The sequence below is a fragment of the Poecilia reticulata genome, chromosome 15 (genome assembly GCF_904066995.2).
Source record: "Poecilia reticulata chromosome 15, P_reticulata-male-v2, whole genome shotgun sequence".
Taxonomy (NCBI): Eukaryota; Metazoa; Chordata; class Actinopteri; order Cyprinodontiformes; family Poeciliidae; genus Poecilia; species Poecilia reticulata.
Window position 1 is genome coordinate 18,925,179 of NC_088844.1, and position 17,894 is coordinate 18,943,072.

The window sequence follows — 17,894 nt, forward strand, 5'->3', positions numbered from 1 at the left end:
CCCTTTCCTTTTCTCAAGCCATCTTATAAGGCTCCACAAACTATTCTGGACCCACCCCATAGTCTCAGATTCCAAAACCAATTTGCCTTTTGGGAACAACAGGGGAACACAGATAATTACCTAAGTGCAGATTCTGGACTAACTAGCTGTAGCTTGAGGGTTCTCAGGCCACAGATACAAAGTCCCCTCTCTGCGCCTCCCGATGCCTCTTGTTCCCTGAGTAGAAGTTAGAAGGTCCGTGAAGCAATCTAGTCTGATTTGTTAAGCTGGTGTTGCAGGGCGTTGCATATGCTGGCTAAACACTCGGGGCACTTGCTACAACCTGCATAAGTCCTTCCTCCAAAGCCAGCATAGAGATGCGGTTAATTTAGAAGCAGTCTGCCAGAGCGGCCTGGCCGGCAGCCAGAGGGCACTGTGCTCACTGTCCTTGAGAAGTCAGCCCCACCGGGTTTCTATTTAACATATTGAAAAGCGTCTTTGACGGGAAGATATATTAAAAGTCTATAATGAGTTAGGCAGTGACGTTGAGGATGGCTGTGGTGGTGTAGCTCTGGGTCAAATCAGACAAAGATGGACGGAGTCAGCCATCAGACAATTACAAAGAATTTGCTTTGTGACACCAGAAACCATTTTTCCATAGAACCAACCCCCTAGTTATGACAGCTCTCTTTCTTGCAGTGTCTCAAGGGGTTGGAGTAGAACATTATGATTGATTCATACTGCTGTTGTATTTTTCTTCCAGGGAAAAAAAAAAACAAGGGCTGGGCCTTGTAGCCCCTTGAACCTGATTGGCCTCTCATATATTTAGGGCACAGCAGCTATTCTGCCAAGAAAACAAGACGACAACCTTCCCACTCAGTTTCTGTTTCTGTGGGAAAATAATTTGCTTTCCTTTGGCACTGCATGTTTGTTATCACCTTCAGTGTCTTAACTTGTACACATAATGTCATCTTCAGGCAACAAATTAATTTCTTTCTCTCAGTGGTGTGTTAAAATGTTTTTTTCTCTGAACAGAATTTTGATCTAAAAAAAAAAGAAAAATAGACTCTCAAAACATTGCAAATATGTCTCTAAACCTAATTTTTATAAGATGAACACTGACTGGTTCAGCTTCCGGCTCATACATAATAACTTTATGTCTTGAAACGAAACCACAATCTGTCTTATGTCAGATTATAATATAGAGCGGCTGGCAGCGAGAGTGCATGAGAAGTAACATAACTAAAGGGGCCACAGCCTCACTTTAAATCATTTAAACATTGATTTTGTACTTAGCTTTTGCTTGTTAATCTTTTCATAATGAAAAACTGCAAATGAAGACTTCAGAACAGCCAATAAAACATGGTCAGTGATCACTAATGCATTTTAATAGGCACATTCTAATGTTTGTTTCACTCCTTTAAAACATAAGCCTGCCGGTCCATTTGTTATAAAACCTAAATCCTTCATCTGGTAATCCCTGACAATTATATTGCTTCCTCAAGAGTTAGTTTACAACCCTAACCTGTAAACAAATCTGTGACATGTGGAAAACGTAGGCAACAAGAGATGTAGCTCAAAGAACCTGGGGTGCTTACACTGTAAAAAAATATATATGATTTTTGATTTTTTTTTTTTTTACAAGGACCTAAGTGGCTTATCACTGGGAACATGCATCCTTTTTCCTCAATAGAAAATGTATTCTTGCCTGAAGCAGATAAATATCACACTGCATCTCGTTTGATGTCCTGTACAGTAAAAGCCATGAAATGTTTCCACTGCTTATCCACTTCTGCTAGAACACTAACGCATACGAAGCGCTTCTCTAAAAAGCCTGACCACAACGCAGATCTGATCACAAATACCTACTGTGGCTCCGCAAGCTTAAATTAAGGTGTACATACCTAATATGCACAATGTGAACTCTGCCATCATCAACGCGACTTGATGCACTCATCCGTGTAACCTCATCTTCTTCATTGCAGCAAAAGGCATACTGAAACATTTGAGAGGAGGTTTAAGTCTGCAATTTGTGTTTGTCATCTTATGGTCTGTTTCATGCATGACTTCTGATAGCCTCATTCAGCAAATGTTTTCGTTCATCATCAGGAATAACAAAATATTCATGCTCGAGTGTGTGTTCTAAAAATAGATCAAAAATGTTTTATCCCTTACTCGTACTGTACTCCAGTCTTATTAAATAAAGCATAGCGGAAGTCAAACAACTAAACTTACGAATGAATCTAGTATCACCAGCTATTTGCATTCCATTAATTTAATGCTATTTTTGCACAAGATACATTTTTTGTGTATTGTATGCACCGAGGCATTAAAGTCCACTTCAGTGGCCTGTAGGACAATGCATTGCCAGCATCCACACATGCAAGAAAATAACTTCTGAAAAGCTGTCCAGAGTAGTAACTATTAGTTCTGAAAAGGTTAGGAACTGACAAATTAATTCAATTCAATCGACTTTATGCAATTACCTGTGTAATGCCAATTCACAATAAATGTCTCAAGGCACTTTTGCAAAACAAGAAATTCTCCTTTTCACTAAGATTCTTAGAAATCTCAGCGCAGAAGATTTCACTGCGCATTAAGAACACATTTCACAATAAACCCCCAGCAACTGTAATTATAATGCACTAGATCTCTCTCCAAGAATGGTCCATACTACAACAACATTGTTCTACTCTATTTGCCCTCCTATTTTGATAATAGTTTGTGGCAATATTTCTCTCATATTTTCAGTTTGATACTATAGAACAATATTCTAAAGCAAAAACAAACACATTTAAACCAGAATGACCAAACAGATAGCCATTGTGAGAACATGGAATATCTCTATAAAACCACAATTTACCTGCAAGACCCCATCCTGGATAAAGAGTTTCATGAAAAAGAAATCCCCATTAATGGGTCCTTGGTCGACATACAGGAGAGTTCCTTGAGACGCTGTGGTTTGAAATCTCACAGCGATGTTGTTTTGAGTTCCAAGGTCAACACCTTGAAACTCAAGGTATGAATTCCCAAAGTAATGGAGGTAGCTTGAATCTGGGAAAGAGATAAATACACAAAGCTTAGACTGTGGGAAAGGTTAAGGAGACATAAGCTATGTTACTTTATGAATCTTTAGAGTGCGATCAGCTGGGTTTCCCAATGGAACCTCTCAAGGAAAAAGCAACAGTAAGGTCAGCATATGCTACAGAGAAACATCTGCAGAATGATAAAAGCAAACTGACTTGTGACAAAAGGTGTCATGTCATTGTTTAGAATTTCACAAGTAATTTTGAAGTATTTTCACCCAAATCTACAGACAGTTAAATGGCCAGAAGCATTCAGTGAGCTGAGCCAGGCACAGCTCTATTGTAACACATTTTCTGCTTGGTGTAAACTATCAAGTATTTTCAAGTTGAATAGTTCAAGTTCAAGTAAAGTCATATCACTGATGCTAAAAGTCCTAGAGAAGTCATAAGTCTTTCAATTTCATCAAGCTGAGTCTAAAGTCAATCAATTTTGATTCACAAATGGTTATGAGATATGGACCATGACTGAAAGAATGGGCGCCTCCCTGGTGAGATGTTCAGGGAATGTCCCACTGGGAGGAGACCAGGAGGGTGACCCAGGACACGCTGGAGGGACTATGTTTCTCGGCTGGCCTGGTAACGCCTTGGGATGCCCTCAGAGGAGCTGGGGCTGCAGAGAGGAAAGTGTGGAACTCTATGCTTAGGCTCCAGGATAAATGGAAAAAAATTAATGAATGAATGGATGGACGGACGGATAGATTTCCAGGTGCATCCCAGAGGGAATATATAACCCTTTTGACTTACAAACGCATTGGGATTTGAACAAAATGAGCTGAAGAATATCCCTGGACACTAAGATGCTTGGATTTCCATCCTGGAACTGTTATCCCTGTAACCTAGTCTCAGGTAAGCAGAGGACAATAGCTGAATGGATGTAATTTTCCACTTTTATTAAATTATAAAAAATTATATACAACACTGAAATTAAGATATTCATGCAAGTTGCACTGTGCAACATTCCTCATCTTATTGTCAAAGCATACGATGTTTCATGGATGAGACTTGGCAATTATGGGGTATTTGATTGAAAGTTCTCCTCCTTGGACACGGTTGGGGGTTAGTGATGGAAAGAAACTTAAAAGACCGACATTGACTCCTGCATTAGGATCACTGATGCTCAATATTTCTAATTTAAAAGAAGCGGACCAAACTAAAGAAAAAAGTCAAAAGCCAGAGCCTGGTAAATGGATGAAGCAATCCCAGATGAAATAGTCTTCTGCTCCGTTTCCTTCTCAGAGAAAAAAAAAAAAACATCACTAGAGAAATCAGCAACGTGTTTTTTAAAGTTGATGCTGTGATTAACCAGCTGTTAAGTGTGAACTTATCAATACTTGTCGAATGCCAAGTTCTAATAAGCCAGACCCCTTTTGATCTAGCAGAAACTCCTTAGGGAATTTGGCAAGCCAGCTAACCTAAATACCCACATTCTCTCTAGGGAGCAATATTACCCAAACCCTGAGGAGGATCCTGGGATAACAAAAAGAGAGAATCATCAGGATCAGACCTACTGCGTTGCATGAATTAATCAGGATAAATGGATGCGGAAGCAGTGCCGTACTGTCTTCTGCTTTGCTACCGACAATGGGGTTTGCCAATGCTGATGATGGAAAATTACCCCTCAGAGACAAAGCTATTCATTAATTTTAAAGCCTTGTTTAGTCTGATGTAGTCTTTGATGCATTAGGAGGTTGCTGCCAGGAAGCAGCATCATGCCTCATTAACAGTAGATTTCAGTCTCTTCTTCAAAGGTCTACTGTTTTTACTATTACCTATTGCATTCACATTCCAGATTTTTGCACATGCCTTAGGTAACTATTCACGCCCTATCTAAATTGTAAATCTGCACAATCTTTCACACTATGCTCCATATCTGTTTTTTTTTTCACTGTTAACATAATGCTGACAAAGCAATTTTTCAACCCTCTAATCTGTTCAAAAGCTTTTCTAGTTCCTATAAAGGGAAAATGTTGTCTACTGAGGATATTCTTTGATATAAATCTTTCAGATCTGATTTAATTAGGGCCAGTTCTGATACATGATCATAAAAGAGGTGAGAAAACTGATATAAGTCATATTTAATGGAACAAGGAGAGGAGGAGCGCAGTGTTGCGGCACAAACTATAGGCGAATGTCAGCGGGGTTAAAGTAGAAGACGTTCCACTAGAAAAATATATCTGAAGAAATGTGAACTAAGGATCAATTAATTGGGAGACAGAACTTTGATGGGGAAATTTAATTAATATGGACTTAATGTACCATTTATTTAAAAAAAAAGAAGTCATGATGTAAGTTCTGCTTTGCCGCTGATTTATTGGGTAAGGTAATAGACTGACTGATTGAACTTGTCACAGGACAGAGATAAAATACTGCAGAAGACCATTCTTGGTCTTGAGCAATTTCACAGTCCCAAAAGAAGGCAAAAGGTCATTCTGTACTTACAAAATTGGCAGAGAAATAACCTATAATAGATAAGATTTTGCTGAATATCCTTCCACTACTATAGAACATGAAGGATCCAATTCGAAATATATTACGTGCTTTTTCTGGTTTTGCTGGTATAGCTATGAGCCCAAATCTTGAACAGGTCAATGTTTTTTTTCAGTAATTTATAATGTAGATATTGACACGATAGCATCAGCAGATGATATACAAACAAAAAAAAACAAAAAAAAAAACTCCACAAAATGATGTCGTGTGTAGTAAAGTGGAAGGAGACACAATACGTACTGGACACATTAAGAACAGAAGCACAGCAAAAGGTTAACAAAATAACTGCAATTTGTCAGTAATTTGAAAGCAATTCTTCTCTGTTTCAGTGTCAATTCATATAATCAATTAATAGCATTGATGATCTATAAAATGATGCATTACTGCCAAGGTATCACGCAACAAACATGTCATAATGGGTAAAAGTAAAGTGCTCCCTCAGGACCTTTGCCATTTATAGTGTTGCAAAACGTACTGATGGAATTGGTGAGAAATCTAAAGCTTTAAATCTAAAGCAGAATTTTGCATGCACTTCATCACACAAACCTTTTTTCCATTGTCTGACTTTAAATGAGACTTAGATTTTTCTGTCTTAGGTTAGTTAGGATTAGCAAAAATATTTCACATTTGTTCAGTGACAGAATAATAAACAAAACATGGTTTTAGATATTTTTTTGTTTTGTTTTGATACTTTCTTCTTGGAGGGACACCTGTGGCTGTATTTTAAGGCAACACCTCAAACATAAGTAACAGTGAAGTTTAGAGACGAGAACATTACAATGTGGGATTGTTATTCAGCGTGTGGTATTGCCAGACTTCAAATAATTGAAGGGATAATGAATGGAAAAATTTCAATCTGATCTTGTTGGTAACAATCTTCTTAAGCAAGACAATGATTCCAAACACACAGCCAATTAGCTTCAGAGAAACAATACAGTATAAAGCTGGTAAAATAGAAATCAAAAGCCTGAGAATGGAAATAACTGATGACTATAATGTAGAGAAGAGGCCAACAGAACCTTTAAGACAGTTTGTGGGAAAAATGGGTCAGATTTAAAAGTGATCCATAAGTGCTCAGTACTTATTGCCTGTGTAATTTCACTTCACAGTACATTTTATGGACTTATTTTTGTTGTTTGCGTTGTATGTTTGGTTTACTAGAGTCTCATCTGAATTTCATGTCAATATCCCCAAAACATAAATTAGTTCAATACTTACTTTTCCTGTTGAATTATTTTGATATTTTTAAATAAATGACTGATGCAACCGCTGCAATGGAATAAAAAGAGAAATACTTCTAACAGAAGGATACATAAAATAAACCTTAAATGTAAAATTTAAAAAGCATTTGTTCTTATTATTAATAACTTTCTAATTAGAGAAAGTCTTCATCATAGCAATATTAATTCACCAAATCAATCAGAAAAGTTACAGGAATCAGTATCAAAATACAGACAAAGTGTATGTTACAAAAGAAACAAAAAAAAAAAAAAAAAAACAATCAAGAGCACCAAAACAAAATCACAGATGTGGGAATTAAGATTAATAGTGGGACTGCCGTAAGAGGTGCTGAATGTTAAAGATGACTAACATCTTACTCATCAAGGTGATTCTGTGCAGCTTCGAGGGGATAATTTGATTTCCACAACACATGGCAGCAAAAGATAACAGCATCACCTGTGTCATGGTGATCACTTGAAGGAAAGTCAACCAAATCATAGCTTAGCAGGAGTAAGCCTCCTTCCATCCCAATTTCAGATTCTCATCAGCTTTCACATTACATAGTAAAGGTTCTATGCTGTGTAGCCCAGCTCCAAATGTACGGAGCAGAAAAGAACCGATTTAAACCTTAAGGTTTATTTTGAAGCAGTTCCGAATATTCTTTTCACATTAGAATAAAAGAAACGAATCGTACCCTGTCAATGTACCGTGCGTACACCCCTCTTATGTTTTGACTTCACTTTAACTTGATATATATATTTCAGAGATTGTGGAGCAGTCTGTGGTTTAAAGGAGCACTGAGTCTATTTCAAGCAGCACCAAGGGCACTGCATGTGTTTAGATGGTGACCTAGTTTAATAAACTCGTGAGTTTCTGGCTCCTCTTACTTTAAAACTTATTTACTTTGATTATGCACTTATGTGTAGAAGAGTAAAATGATGTTTCAGTGTGCAGATGCTTGAGTTTGTTTCCTATAACAACATTTTTTGTGTACCTTTAACCCTTTCTTAACCAGTGTGCTGACTAAGAGCTGCATCAGGTGCTGTGGGGAGGACTCAATTACATTTGGCCCACACTGATTTTCAAAGTGTCGCAATAAATTGGCTCAAGCTTGTCTGTGTTCAGTAGGTCTGTTTTACAGTTCTGTGCACAGTTTCAAAGGTAGACAGACCTCATCTGTCACAGAGCAACAAATCTGTCCTGCACTCCTGAATTCCTCCTCTTACATAGATGACTGCATCCAATCCCAATAATATGTAACAAATTATGTTCAGCATCTGTCATTTGAGATTTTAAGGATGTAAAACCAAACACTGATCAGCTATATTACTCTCTAGAATCACATTTTTTTTTCCTCAAATAGATATAGGCAACACAATTTAGAAGAAAGCACAGAGATATATTTGTACAGAATGTCAGCACAGCTGCACGGAGCTCCTATGACAATCTCTGAATCAGAGCTTATAAATCATAACTTGTTATTTTCAAAAGGCTCCATAAAAATTCAATTTAGAGAAGAACTCACATTGTCTTCTCTCATTCAAAGCTAGCAAAATACTGTGTAGCTGTGTTTGCTCTGAAGGACATGGTAACTATGGATTTTTAATTCAAAACCAAGTTCCTGGAACTGGGCTCATTACTACATTCAGAGTTTATCCATTTAGAAAGTGGAACTTAGAGTCAATTTGTTTAATATATGATGTTTGCACATCATATATTGCACAAGTAAGAAGAGTAGCATGGTTCCCATATGGCAGAATCATAATGTCACACAAGGAAGTAGTCTTAAAAATATACACAGTTGGGGTGTGCTGTGGTGGTGCAGGGGTTAAGCACAACCCACATATGGAGACCCTAGTCCTTGACGCGGCCGTCGCAGGCTCGATTCCCGGCCTGGTGACCCTTGCCGCATGTCTTCCTCCCCTCTCATTACCCACCTTCCTGTCAATTAACTATCAAACAAAGGCCACTAGAGCCAAAATATATATAAAAAAAAAAAAAAAATACATATATATATATATGTATATATAGACAGTTGTGACTAACTGCATCAGATGCAGTGAATACACAGACGTTTAAAGTCAACAAATGAAAAGATAACAAGGAACTTTTATATTTGTTTTTCTAAAAATAATAGATTCAAAAAAAATATTTTCTATGATCATTTTTTAACTTTTATCCATACTTAGCAAGTAAATAAAAATGAACACTGTTTGTACTTTTCAGGAGCGCAGCAGACGCCTGGTTCAATATGAAAATGTTGTATCTTCTGTTACAATGTTTTATTGACACAAGGACCGAAGACTGTATTTAAATTTGAGTGAATATAGCAGAACAAATGGAACACAGGAAGTAAACAAGAAGAGTTCATAATTACTACATTGCACATGTTTTTGTGTTGTTTTGGACTATTTGTGAAATATTTTCATTCCATTTGCATTTTCTAGATAAACTGTTCAAATGTAGAATGTGAAATGTGCTCAGGAATCATGAAGTGGGATAAAATTACAAACAATACTACCACATTTATATTTTACCACAAATATTTTTTATAAATACACAACATGGTCCATACCTGTGGATGATTCAGCTTTTGGTACTGGGGTTAGAGCTGGCATTAGAACCCTGGGTGTGTAGCCGCTAGTGATGTTCTCGCTTGGCGTCACCAAGGGAACAGGATTCGTATTGGGAGGCAGGCAGCTGACCTTGTTTATGCCATCTACACAGGAAAACGCTTCTGGACATGGATTAAGCAGGCAGTCATCATAGTTGTGCTCACAGTTCCTCCCCTGTGTACATAAATTAGACAGCCTTGAGATGTGTCATGCAACTCTGCCTTGAAATGCTAAATGAGACGTGGTGTTCATAGTTTGAATCGTCAACGTAGTCAGTAGATTTTAGACTTAAAAATCATATTATTAAAGATGATACCCAACAGCAAAAAAATAAAATAAATAAATCGTGATTAGTTTGTCATGTAATTACATAATTTTCCCCTATTTAGATTGATTTACTTGATAAAGTGTCTATTTTTAACTACCACCTAGAAAGAATAATCACAAGTTATTTTATTGACAACAAATTATTCAAAAGGTACTTCTTGAGGGCAACCAGTTTAATAAAAGCAAGTTTAGTAAAAAAAAAAAAAAAAAAAAAAAAAAAAAAAGAGGGGTGGAGTGTAAAGTGGTGGAGCCTCACCACAAATCCAGGACGACAGAAACAGGTGTAGCCATAGCCTGGATCATTCTGGATGCATATCCCCTGGTTGCAGGGCTGTGGAAGGCACTCATTAATGTCATCCTCACAGTGAAGGCCTGTCCAACCTGCCAGGAACAAAAGCCCACAGAGTGCCGTAGTGAGCCTGGGCTCTCTCACTTCCACCCTCTGAAGTGAATATCAATCAGATTCGCTTACATTGATTTGCTTCTTTCTGGGTTCACACACACCCCCACACGCACACACACACACACACACACACACACACACACACACACACACACACACACACACACACACACACGCACACACACACACACACACAAACAGGGACAAGAAAAGGCTTTCACTAAAGAGTAAGATGTCACATCCATTTCAACGAGTTAAGGTCATTTCATTCTTTAATCACTGTCTTTTTTTTGTACTGTATGACAGGAAATTTCACTCTTTAGGGAAGGTGAACTATGCAGGTATAGCCACGTTTGAGTGGCCTTTTTCACAGGATGATCTGCAAGAAACTAGAACTGATAAACTCTTCTACCACATCTGAGACATGATAGAGACCAAGATGTTCTTGTTGACTTAGAAAAACATGTTGTTATTTAAGTTATGTTTTAGTATCCACACACATAAGCTGGAAACGCTGCCTGTAAAAGATCTACACAGGTGGGAAAAAAAAAAAAAAACAAAAAAAACAAACTGCTGCCTTATTTCGAGGCAAACCGAGAAAAATCACAGGATATCAGAATGACTCACCTGACCTGCAGTGGCAGACGTAGCTATTAATAAGATCTTGGCAAACAGCGCTGTTCTGGCATGGCGCTGAGCAACATTCGTTAACATCCACTTCACAGAAATCCCCCATGAAACCTGGTGGACAGCTAAAAAAAAACATGATAGTTTGGAAAACTATTAGGCAGTCTCACTGTGCTGTCACTTCATTTTTGTGGATCTGCCAAGCTGTGTCCAAGAACTGTTAAGTTTTGCAACAAATACAAAAGAAAGAAAACGTTATTTTATCTATTTTATTCATCAGGTTTTTTTTTAAGATGAGGTATTTAGTGAGCGTAAATCAAATTAATTTGGGGGTTGGGGACAAAGCGGAAGACAAAATAGCACACAACAAAAGCGGTAAAAGTTTGATCTATTTATCATCAGAACTACATTTACAATATCCAATTTATTAATACGGCACTATGAGTAGCAGACTCTCTAAAGAGTCCCAAGACTCTCACCTCATTATGTCTTTGGATTAATAACAATGTCCTGTATATAATATAAATGAAATGAAATGAAAAATCAAATGAGGCTGTGAAGACTGCAGGGGATATTCACCAGGGCAGAAAATCTTCAGAAACATGGAGGGACAAAAACATTATGATGCACTGACAGGGACCTGAGGAGAAGAGGCGTCTGGAGGAGTTGGATGGAATACACAATAAAAATTAAGTGTTGATAAAAGTACAATATGAAACTACATGTTCAAGGGTATTAGAAATTAGCCTATAAAATGAAAGTAAAATTTTGAAATGGGTGAATTCCACTTCCTTCTTTGATAACAAATCCTACCTTAATATTTAAACTGGAGTTGGTGGCTCAATGGTGTCATATGAGGTTTCCACTAGAGTAGAGGTCCCCAGCCCTGGTCCTCATGGCCCACCATAAAGCATGTTTTACGTGTTACCCTGCCATTTCACACCTGACTGAAATTAGAAGGTGGTTAACCAATTCTACCACAATTGGAGGCATGCTAACAAGGTGATGCAATCATTTGAATCTCAAAGTCCAACTGACTATGAGAAATTGCTTCACAATCTACCCTGGAATCTGTCTAAAGTTGCTCACCTAACTTTATGTTTAGTAAAGCTAGCAAATTAAGTAGAAATCCATGAAGGGGTTTGTTGTTTATGATTATTTTCTCCATCTGGTGTCTGTCTATTCGACTTGCTGTGACATCGGTGACTCAGATGTTTACTATGCAAAAAAAAACAACATACTCTTTAGCAAGCTATTTAAAAATGTCTTATTTTGCTGATTTTTTTTGGTATCCTTCTGCTAATTTATAATAACTGCACAGTATTTTTAAAGGAAGTGCACCTCTGGCTATTTCCCTTTAACTGCATTTGTCAAGAATAGGTTTACATGCCATCTCGGTAGAATAGACTTGCTTATTTCAGTAATATGCCTTATTAGAAACCAATTACTCTTTTTTATTGCTTTCTAACATTAACAACAAAAGTGCACGCTCTACAATATTTCACAGTCAAAAAGAACCCAGCAGAGATGTCTGGAATAATAGGTTATACTCTGCATCCATAAAACATGGACAAAGTAATGACTGCAGCTGTGAAATTGTATCCTTACTACCAAGTAGGCTGGCAGAGTTTGAAATGTAAATCACAAGACGATTTTGGAATAATCTGTTCTAAAGAATATTCCTTGTTTGAATTCTAACAACTTGTTTTATCCAGTGTTTTTTGAAGAAATGAAAAAGATATACAAACATAACTGACTGATTGGGAAAATAAAGGGAGCATTTAATTCTGCACGTCAATCCCACTGTGTCTTTACGCACTGGTGAAGAACTGGATTTTCCAGATGGACAGAGGGCCTGATTACACATCAAAGCTACTGCAAATTTGAGGGCAGGAAGGGCAAAAATCTAAGGCTTTGACGTCCCTGGGAAATTTTCAACTGGGAACAAGACAAATGCTAGGCAATAAGAAAGACTGCAGAAGGTCAAAACAGAAAGTGAAAAGGAAAAATGATGAAGTCTGTTTGGGTTTATGGGACCTAAAGCCTCATTTAGGTAATTTTACATCCCTTATAAAGTCAAATCTGAAAGATATAACATTAAATATCGAAAATTGGGAATAAATGTTTTACACTACAATCTATACCCATAAAATTACCATCTGACAGATCATCTTTTTGGAGAGGCTGTGTTATATCAGACATTTATTGAGTAGGACATAACAGTGTCAACTGATTTTAGTCTTTTGCTCTTCACAGCTCCTCTTCATTCAAGTGAAATAACAACAGCACATTAATTTCTCTGAAAATTCATAACACATAATGCATCCCTGTAGTCTAATCTACAGAAACAAGCACTAAATGAGCAGGGGATAATTTGAAACATGCTGCTAAGGCAGTCCACTGCGTCATCACTTAACACTGTAAACAGCAACAACCTATTTGGAGTTGCAGTATTCATTGTCATATAAATCATGACATCGAGCATATACCAGTACAACAACACAAGGTGAGGCAAAGTAATTAACTGTACAGCAACCAGGGATCTGCTGTGTCAAATTGGCATACTCTGCCTGCATTTATCTTGTATCTAGATACACTTCATCACTCAAGACATAGCATGGTGGCAATTAAAAAGTAATGATTCACTTGCAAACAACCTGGAGGACTGATGCATGTGCACAGATGTACTGAAGCACAATTATTATTACACTGGATGCATTTTTAATTGGAACTGTGTGTCACCGACAACGATTTCAACTTTGAAAAAAATTAAGATGTGTTTTATAATAAGAATTTCAAGTAATGGGACTGTACATTGGTTTACTAGGGTATTTGCAATTTCCATTGATCAGCTTGGAAATTGCTGAGAACCTGCAGGAACATCTTACTGATATTTTTTGTTCACATTTTTAACTTCAAAATTTACAGGTCTGACTGATTTTAATTGTTCTCTAAAGACATGCTACTTGGAAAATTCTTTAGAGTGGTTTGACATCTGACACTGGCCTTTAAAATTTAAAAAACTAATTTACGGACTTGAGTGCGCCTGAATAAAAGCCACACCCACTGTGTGGAAGTGATGTGATATAAAATATAAATATTTTATATTTTAAGTGAATTTTTTAAATTCACTTCAGTTACGTAGACAATGATTTCTTTCTTTAGTATTCAGTGTAATTTGTAAAAAATCAGTATGTTCGCATATGTGTGTGTACCTGTATTACATTGTATGCATTAAAAGAAAAAAAAACATAAATAGGCACATTCACAGGCTGCTCTTGTCTATAAGCTGCACATGTCCATATTGTGCATACCTTGAGGTTTTCCTTTTTTAAAACTATTTTATTACAATTATTTGACATTATTTTTTCTCTTTTATTATTAACAAAACTTTGGAATTTTTAAAAAATGTTTTTTAGCGTCAAAAAGTCCTGTACTGTGTGCATCTGTGGGGTTGGGCACACACACATCCTAAACAAATGTATTGTTTATTTTCCGTCCGGTGCTTTTCCCATAAGTTAAATTTGCCTGTGCAGTGAAGCTAAAATGAGTAAACAGACTTTTAGACCATTAAATTTGGTTGAATGGTTTGCCAAAAGAATAGAAATTTGGCAAAAATTGTAACTTCACTTACTCCTCTTTGATTGGGAACCTGCAGGAAGAGAATTCACTTCAGTTATGTAGACAATTATTTCTTTCTTTAGTATTCAGTGTAATTAGTAAAAAATCAGTATGTTCGCATATGTGTGTGTACCTGTATTACATCGTATGCATTAGGCCTTGTGTGGATCAGATGCGCCGCTTTTGTGCCCAGTGTGCGTCACACTCGCCCTATTTGTGTGGGTCAGGAACTGAGCGTCAGGTGTGCGGTGTGAAGTTGCTGTTTCCGTGTGCCATGTGTGTATCCAATATACACACAGCACACATATGGTCTATATCGGTCAGGTGCATTGTGCTGGTTTTGCGCACCACGCGCATGATGCGTGTTGTGGATGAGGTTGTGTTAATTAATGTGGGTCAGGTGCGTTGACGGTTTTTGTGTGTGCCCTCGAACAATATCCTCCATGGCCTCACACACTTCAGTGTATCTGTTCTTGTCTGTCTCAATAACTTTCGTCACATTTTTGAGCTTGTGCTGTTCTCTTCAACACGCAGCAGTTGAGCCTCTCGAAACCCGTTGGTAAAAGCTTTCTATTAATGCAGTGTTCAAAGCGCGTCAAAAAAGTAGTGGCTCATAGTCCAGAAATTACGGTAACTCCACTAAAGCTGGTTGCAAAAAAAGAAAAAAGAAATGTTTAAGAGCTTAAAAAATCAATTTCCTGGCTATTTTAAGATTTAGTCCTCCAAAGTCATAGTGTTTTAAAACTACAACTTTGGAAACTACAGGAATTCAGATGGGTGTTAAAAACTAGATTAATGTGATAAAACATTGGGATGAGAAGAAAAAGTAACACAAGGCAATTTATATGAATAAAAACCCTTCTATGCTAAGAACCTAACTTTAAGTCTGTCACCAACAAATTAAAAATACAATTTTGAAATAATAATTGCTTGTTGCAGAATAAATCTGAATGGTGCAAACTGTTGTTGATTTGGAGGAAAACTTTTTTTGCACTTTTTGAGTGGCTTTTTGTCATATAAACAAAATATACTCACCAAAACACCCAGTTTTTAATACCCTAAGTAAATAAGTTAAGGTGATACAAAAAAACAGAAAGTCTACTGACATTTTTAACATGGCTTACAGTGTTAGTGAATTTATTAGAGCAAAATCTGGGCATTTAAGAATCTGCTTTGTTGTCAAATGCTTCGATATTCAATAAATGGCTTTGACTCAACAACCACACTACCCAATGTGCCACGTGGCATAAATCTAAGTGAAGACCAAACACTGGGAAGAACTGCACACTGTACACAATAGAGCCAGCTGGTCAGCTTGCCAATAAGAACTGAGAATTTATTTTAGACTAAACCATTGCAAATCAAAACTAGTCATGTTTCGTAGTTTCTTATAACTACTGAGCTGTATTAGGCCAACAGATATTCGCAAATAGATTCAGCAGAATGTCATTTGAACTATGTTCTTCTTTGTCCATCGATGTAGAATATTTGCGGATCATTAGAACAGATTCTGTGGAAACTTACATGCAAGTGAAATTTGATCCTTCACCATCAAGGCAAGTGGCTCCATTGAAGCACAGTGGGACATTTAAAGAGGTGTCTCTGCAAACATCTATGTCATTTTCACAAGTCTTTCCTGTGAACCCATCCAGACAGAAGCATGCGTATTTATCAATGAGATCTACACATGAGCCTCCATTCAAACAGGGATTGAGGGCACAGTCCTGAAAGATATAGAAGGTGGAAATGAGAAACACCTGGTCAAAAATAGCTACATTGCTGAAGATTTTGTACTATTTTATATTTTAAGTGAGTTAAGAAACTCCCAATAAATTCATCTTTCAATAGTTAATATGAAAATCATCAGTTTATGTATTAAAACTTCAAAATGCCCGCAAGCAATTCAATGTTTTATCTCTAGAGTCCAGCAGAGAGCTTTGGTTTAAGTCAATTAGGCATTAGACTAAGCAATTCCTTTTAATCAGGTATTTGTACAATGTTTACATGATCCTGGTAGTGCAATTGACTTATCTTGCACAAAAGTCAATAGAGGTAATGATACCAAAGGCCATGCAAAGACTACACAATTCTCCTGGCATTTTCTGCAGAACACCCAGCAGGTTTATTAATTAAGCTAAACTCACATCAATGTTTGTTTCACATCTGCTGCCGATCCACCCCGTCTCACAAAAGCAGGTGTATGAATTTATTCCATCTTTGCAGCTGAGGAGGAAAACAGACAAGGTCAAAACTGGGTCCTGTAGTGAGGCAGAAAAAAAATCAAGAGCCACTTTTTCTTTCAGGCTTTATTTCAGGATAGTTATGGAGAATTCTTATAGAGGGAATATATAGTGTTTTGAATGTAGTAGTTTCTTTTTAGTTAAGGGTCACAATTTAAGCACCACAAGAGGATGCAGAAGATCACATTAGCTCATTAATTATGAAACAGTTCCTGTTTTGCTGGCAACATTTTTTCATTGTTTTTTTGAAAGACAGTGAAAAGTTTGCACCTTCCATGAAGACAAGGTGCTGACATGCATTCATCAACGTTGGACTCACAGTGGAGCCCAATGAGGCCATCAGGACACCAGCAGTGATATTGATTAGGCCCATCAATACATCTTCCACCATTTTGGCATGGACTAGAAATACACTCATTGATGTTCACTTCACACCGTAACCCTGGGGGGGAGAAAAAAAATAAAAGAATGTGTTTTAGTCTAACAAAGACAAACCATATGCTATCTATACAAAACAGCTACAACTGAGCTCAAGGGCAGTAAGGATTACAGACAATTTATGTTCTATTAAGAGGAAAAGGTTTTAATTATTTTGTGACATCTGGGCTCAAACCAATTTTCTAGGTACGTTGAGCTTTTTAAAATTAAACAACATGTAATAATGTAAGTTAACCTTGGTTAAGTTCTCAGGTTTCTTAGTTTGCCAATGGGAGATAAATACAGACTACGTCCTTTATTAAAAAGTATTCACACCTCTCCAACATTTTACTTTGTAATGTTACAAAAAACAAACTTGAATATATTTACCTGAGAATTTTATATGACGGACCAACACTTCAAACTTAAATCAAAGTGGGTGTTTTTTTTTTTTTATATTTCTTCATCAAAAGAAAATGTAAAAAGTGTGGGGGGGTCCAAAAATGTTTATATTTAAATCATGTATAAATTAAACAATAAAAAAAATAATAATTTAAGTTAAAATAATTTACATATTTGTAAATAAAGCCACAATTATTTATACGTGATATAATTGTGAATAAACATTTGAAATGTAAAAATTTAAGTAATCACTTTAAAGTAAAAAAAAAAATTAAGTTATTGATAATTTTGTTCATTTGACTCTATTGAAGCACTCTTAGAGGTTGTGATCCACAGTGTTTTGTGTAGTGTTTGTTTTCTTTGCAGTTTAAATGAAAATAATGTCAATCTTAAACAATACAGGTATTAGTATTATAAGACGCAAACACATTTTTTATGTAATTACTTATTCTTTTCAAAAAGTTGTTGA

At 36.6% G+C, this 17,894-nt stretch overlaps 1 protein-coding gene across 3 annotated transcripts in view; it reads right to left on the reverse strand.

Moving 5' to 3' along the window:
* eys (EGF-like photoreceptor maintenance factor) overlaps positions 1 to 17,894 on the reverse strand; it is a 176,769-nt gene that overhangs the window by 65,136 nt on the left and 93,739 nt on the right. For all 3 annotated transcript variants that reach the window (XM_081616684.1, XM_017309076.2, XM_008429846.2), the window contains exons 29-36: positions 16,877 to 17,048; positions 16,511 to 16,589; positions 15,891 to 16,090; positions 10,746 to 10,870; positions 9,972 to 10,096; positions 9,349 to 9,562; positions 2,843 to 3,033; positions 1,884 to 1,975 (exon numbers count right to left, since the gene is read on the reverse strand). In XM_081616684.1, coding sequence (XP_081472810.1) covers positions 1,884 to 1,975; positions 2,843 to 3,033; positions 9,349 to 9,562; positions 9,972 to 10,096; positions 10,746 to 10,870; positions 15,891 to 16,090; positions 16,511 to 16,589; positions 16,877 to 17,048 — 1,198 coding nt within the window. The remainder of the gene's footprint in view (positions 1 to 1,883; positions 1,976 to 2,842; positions 3,034 to 9,348; positions 9,563 to 9,971; positions 10,097 to 10,745; positions 10,871 to 15,890; positions 16,091 to 16,510; positions 16,590 to 16,876; positions 17,049 to 17,894) is intronic.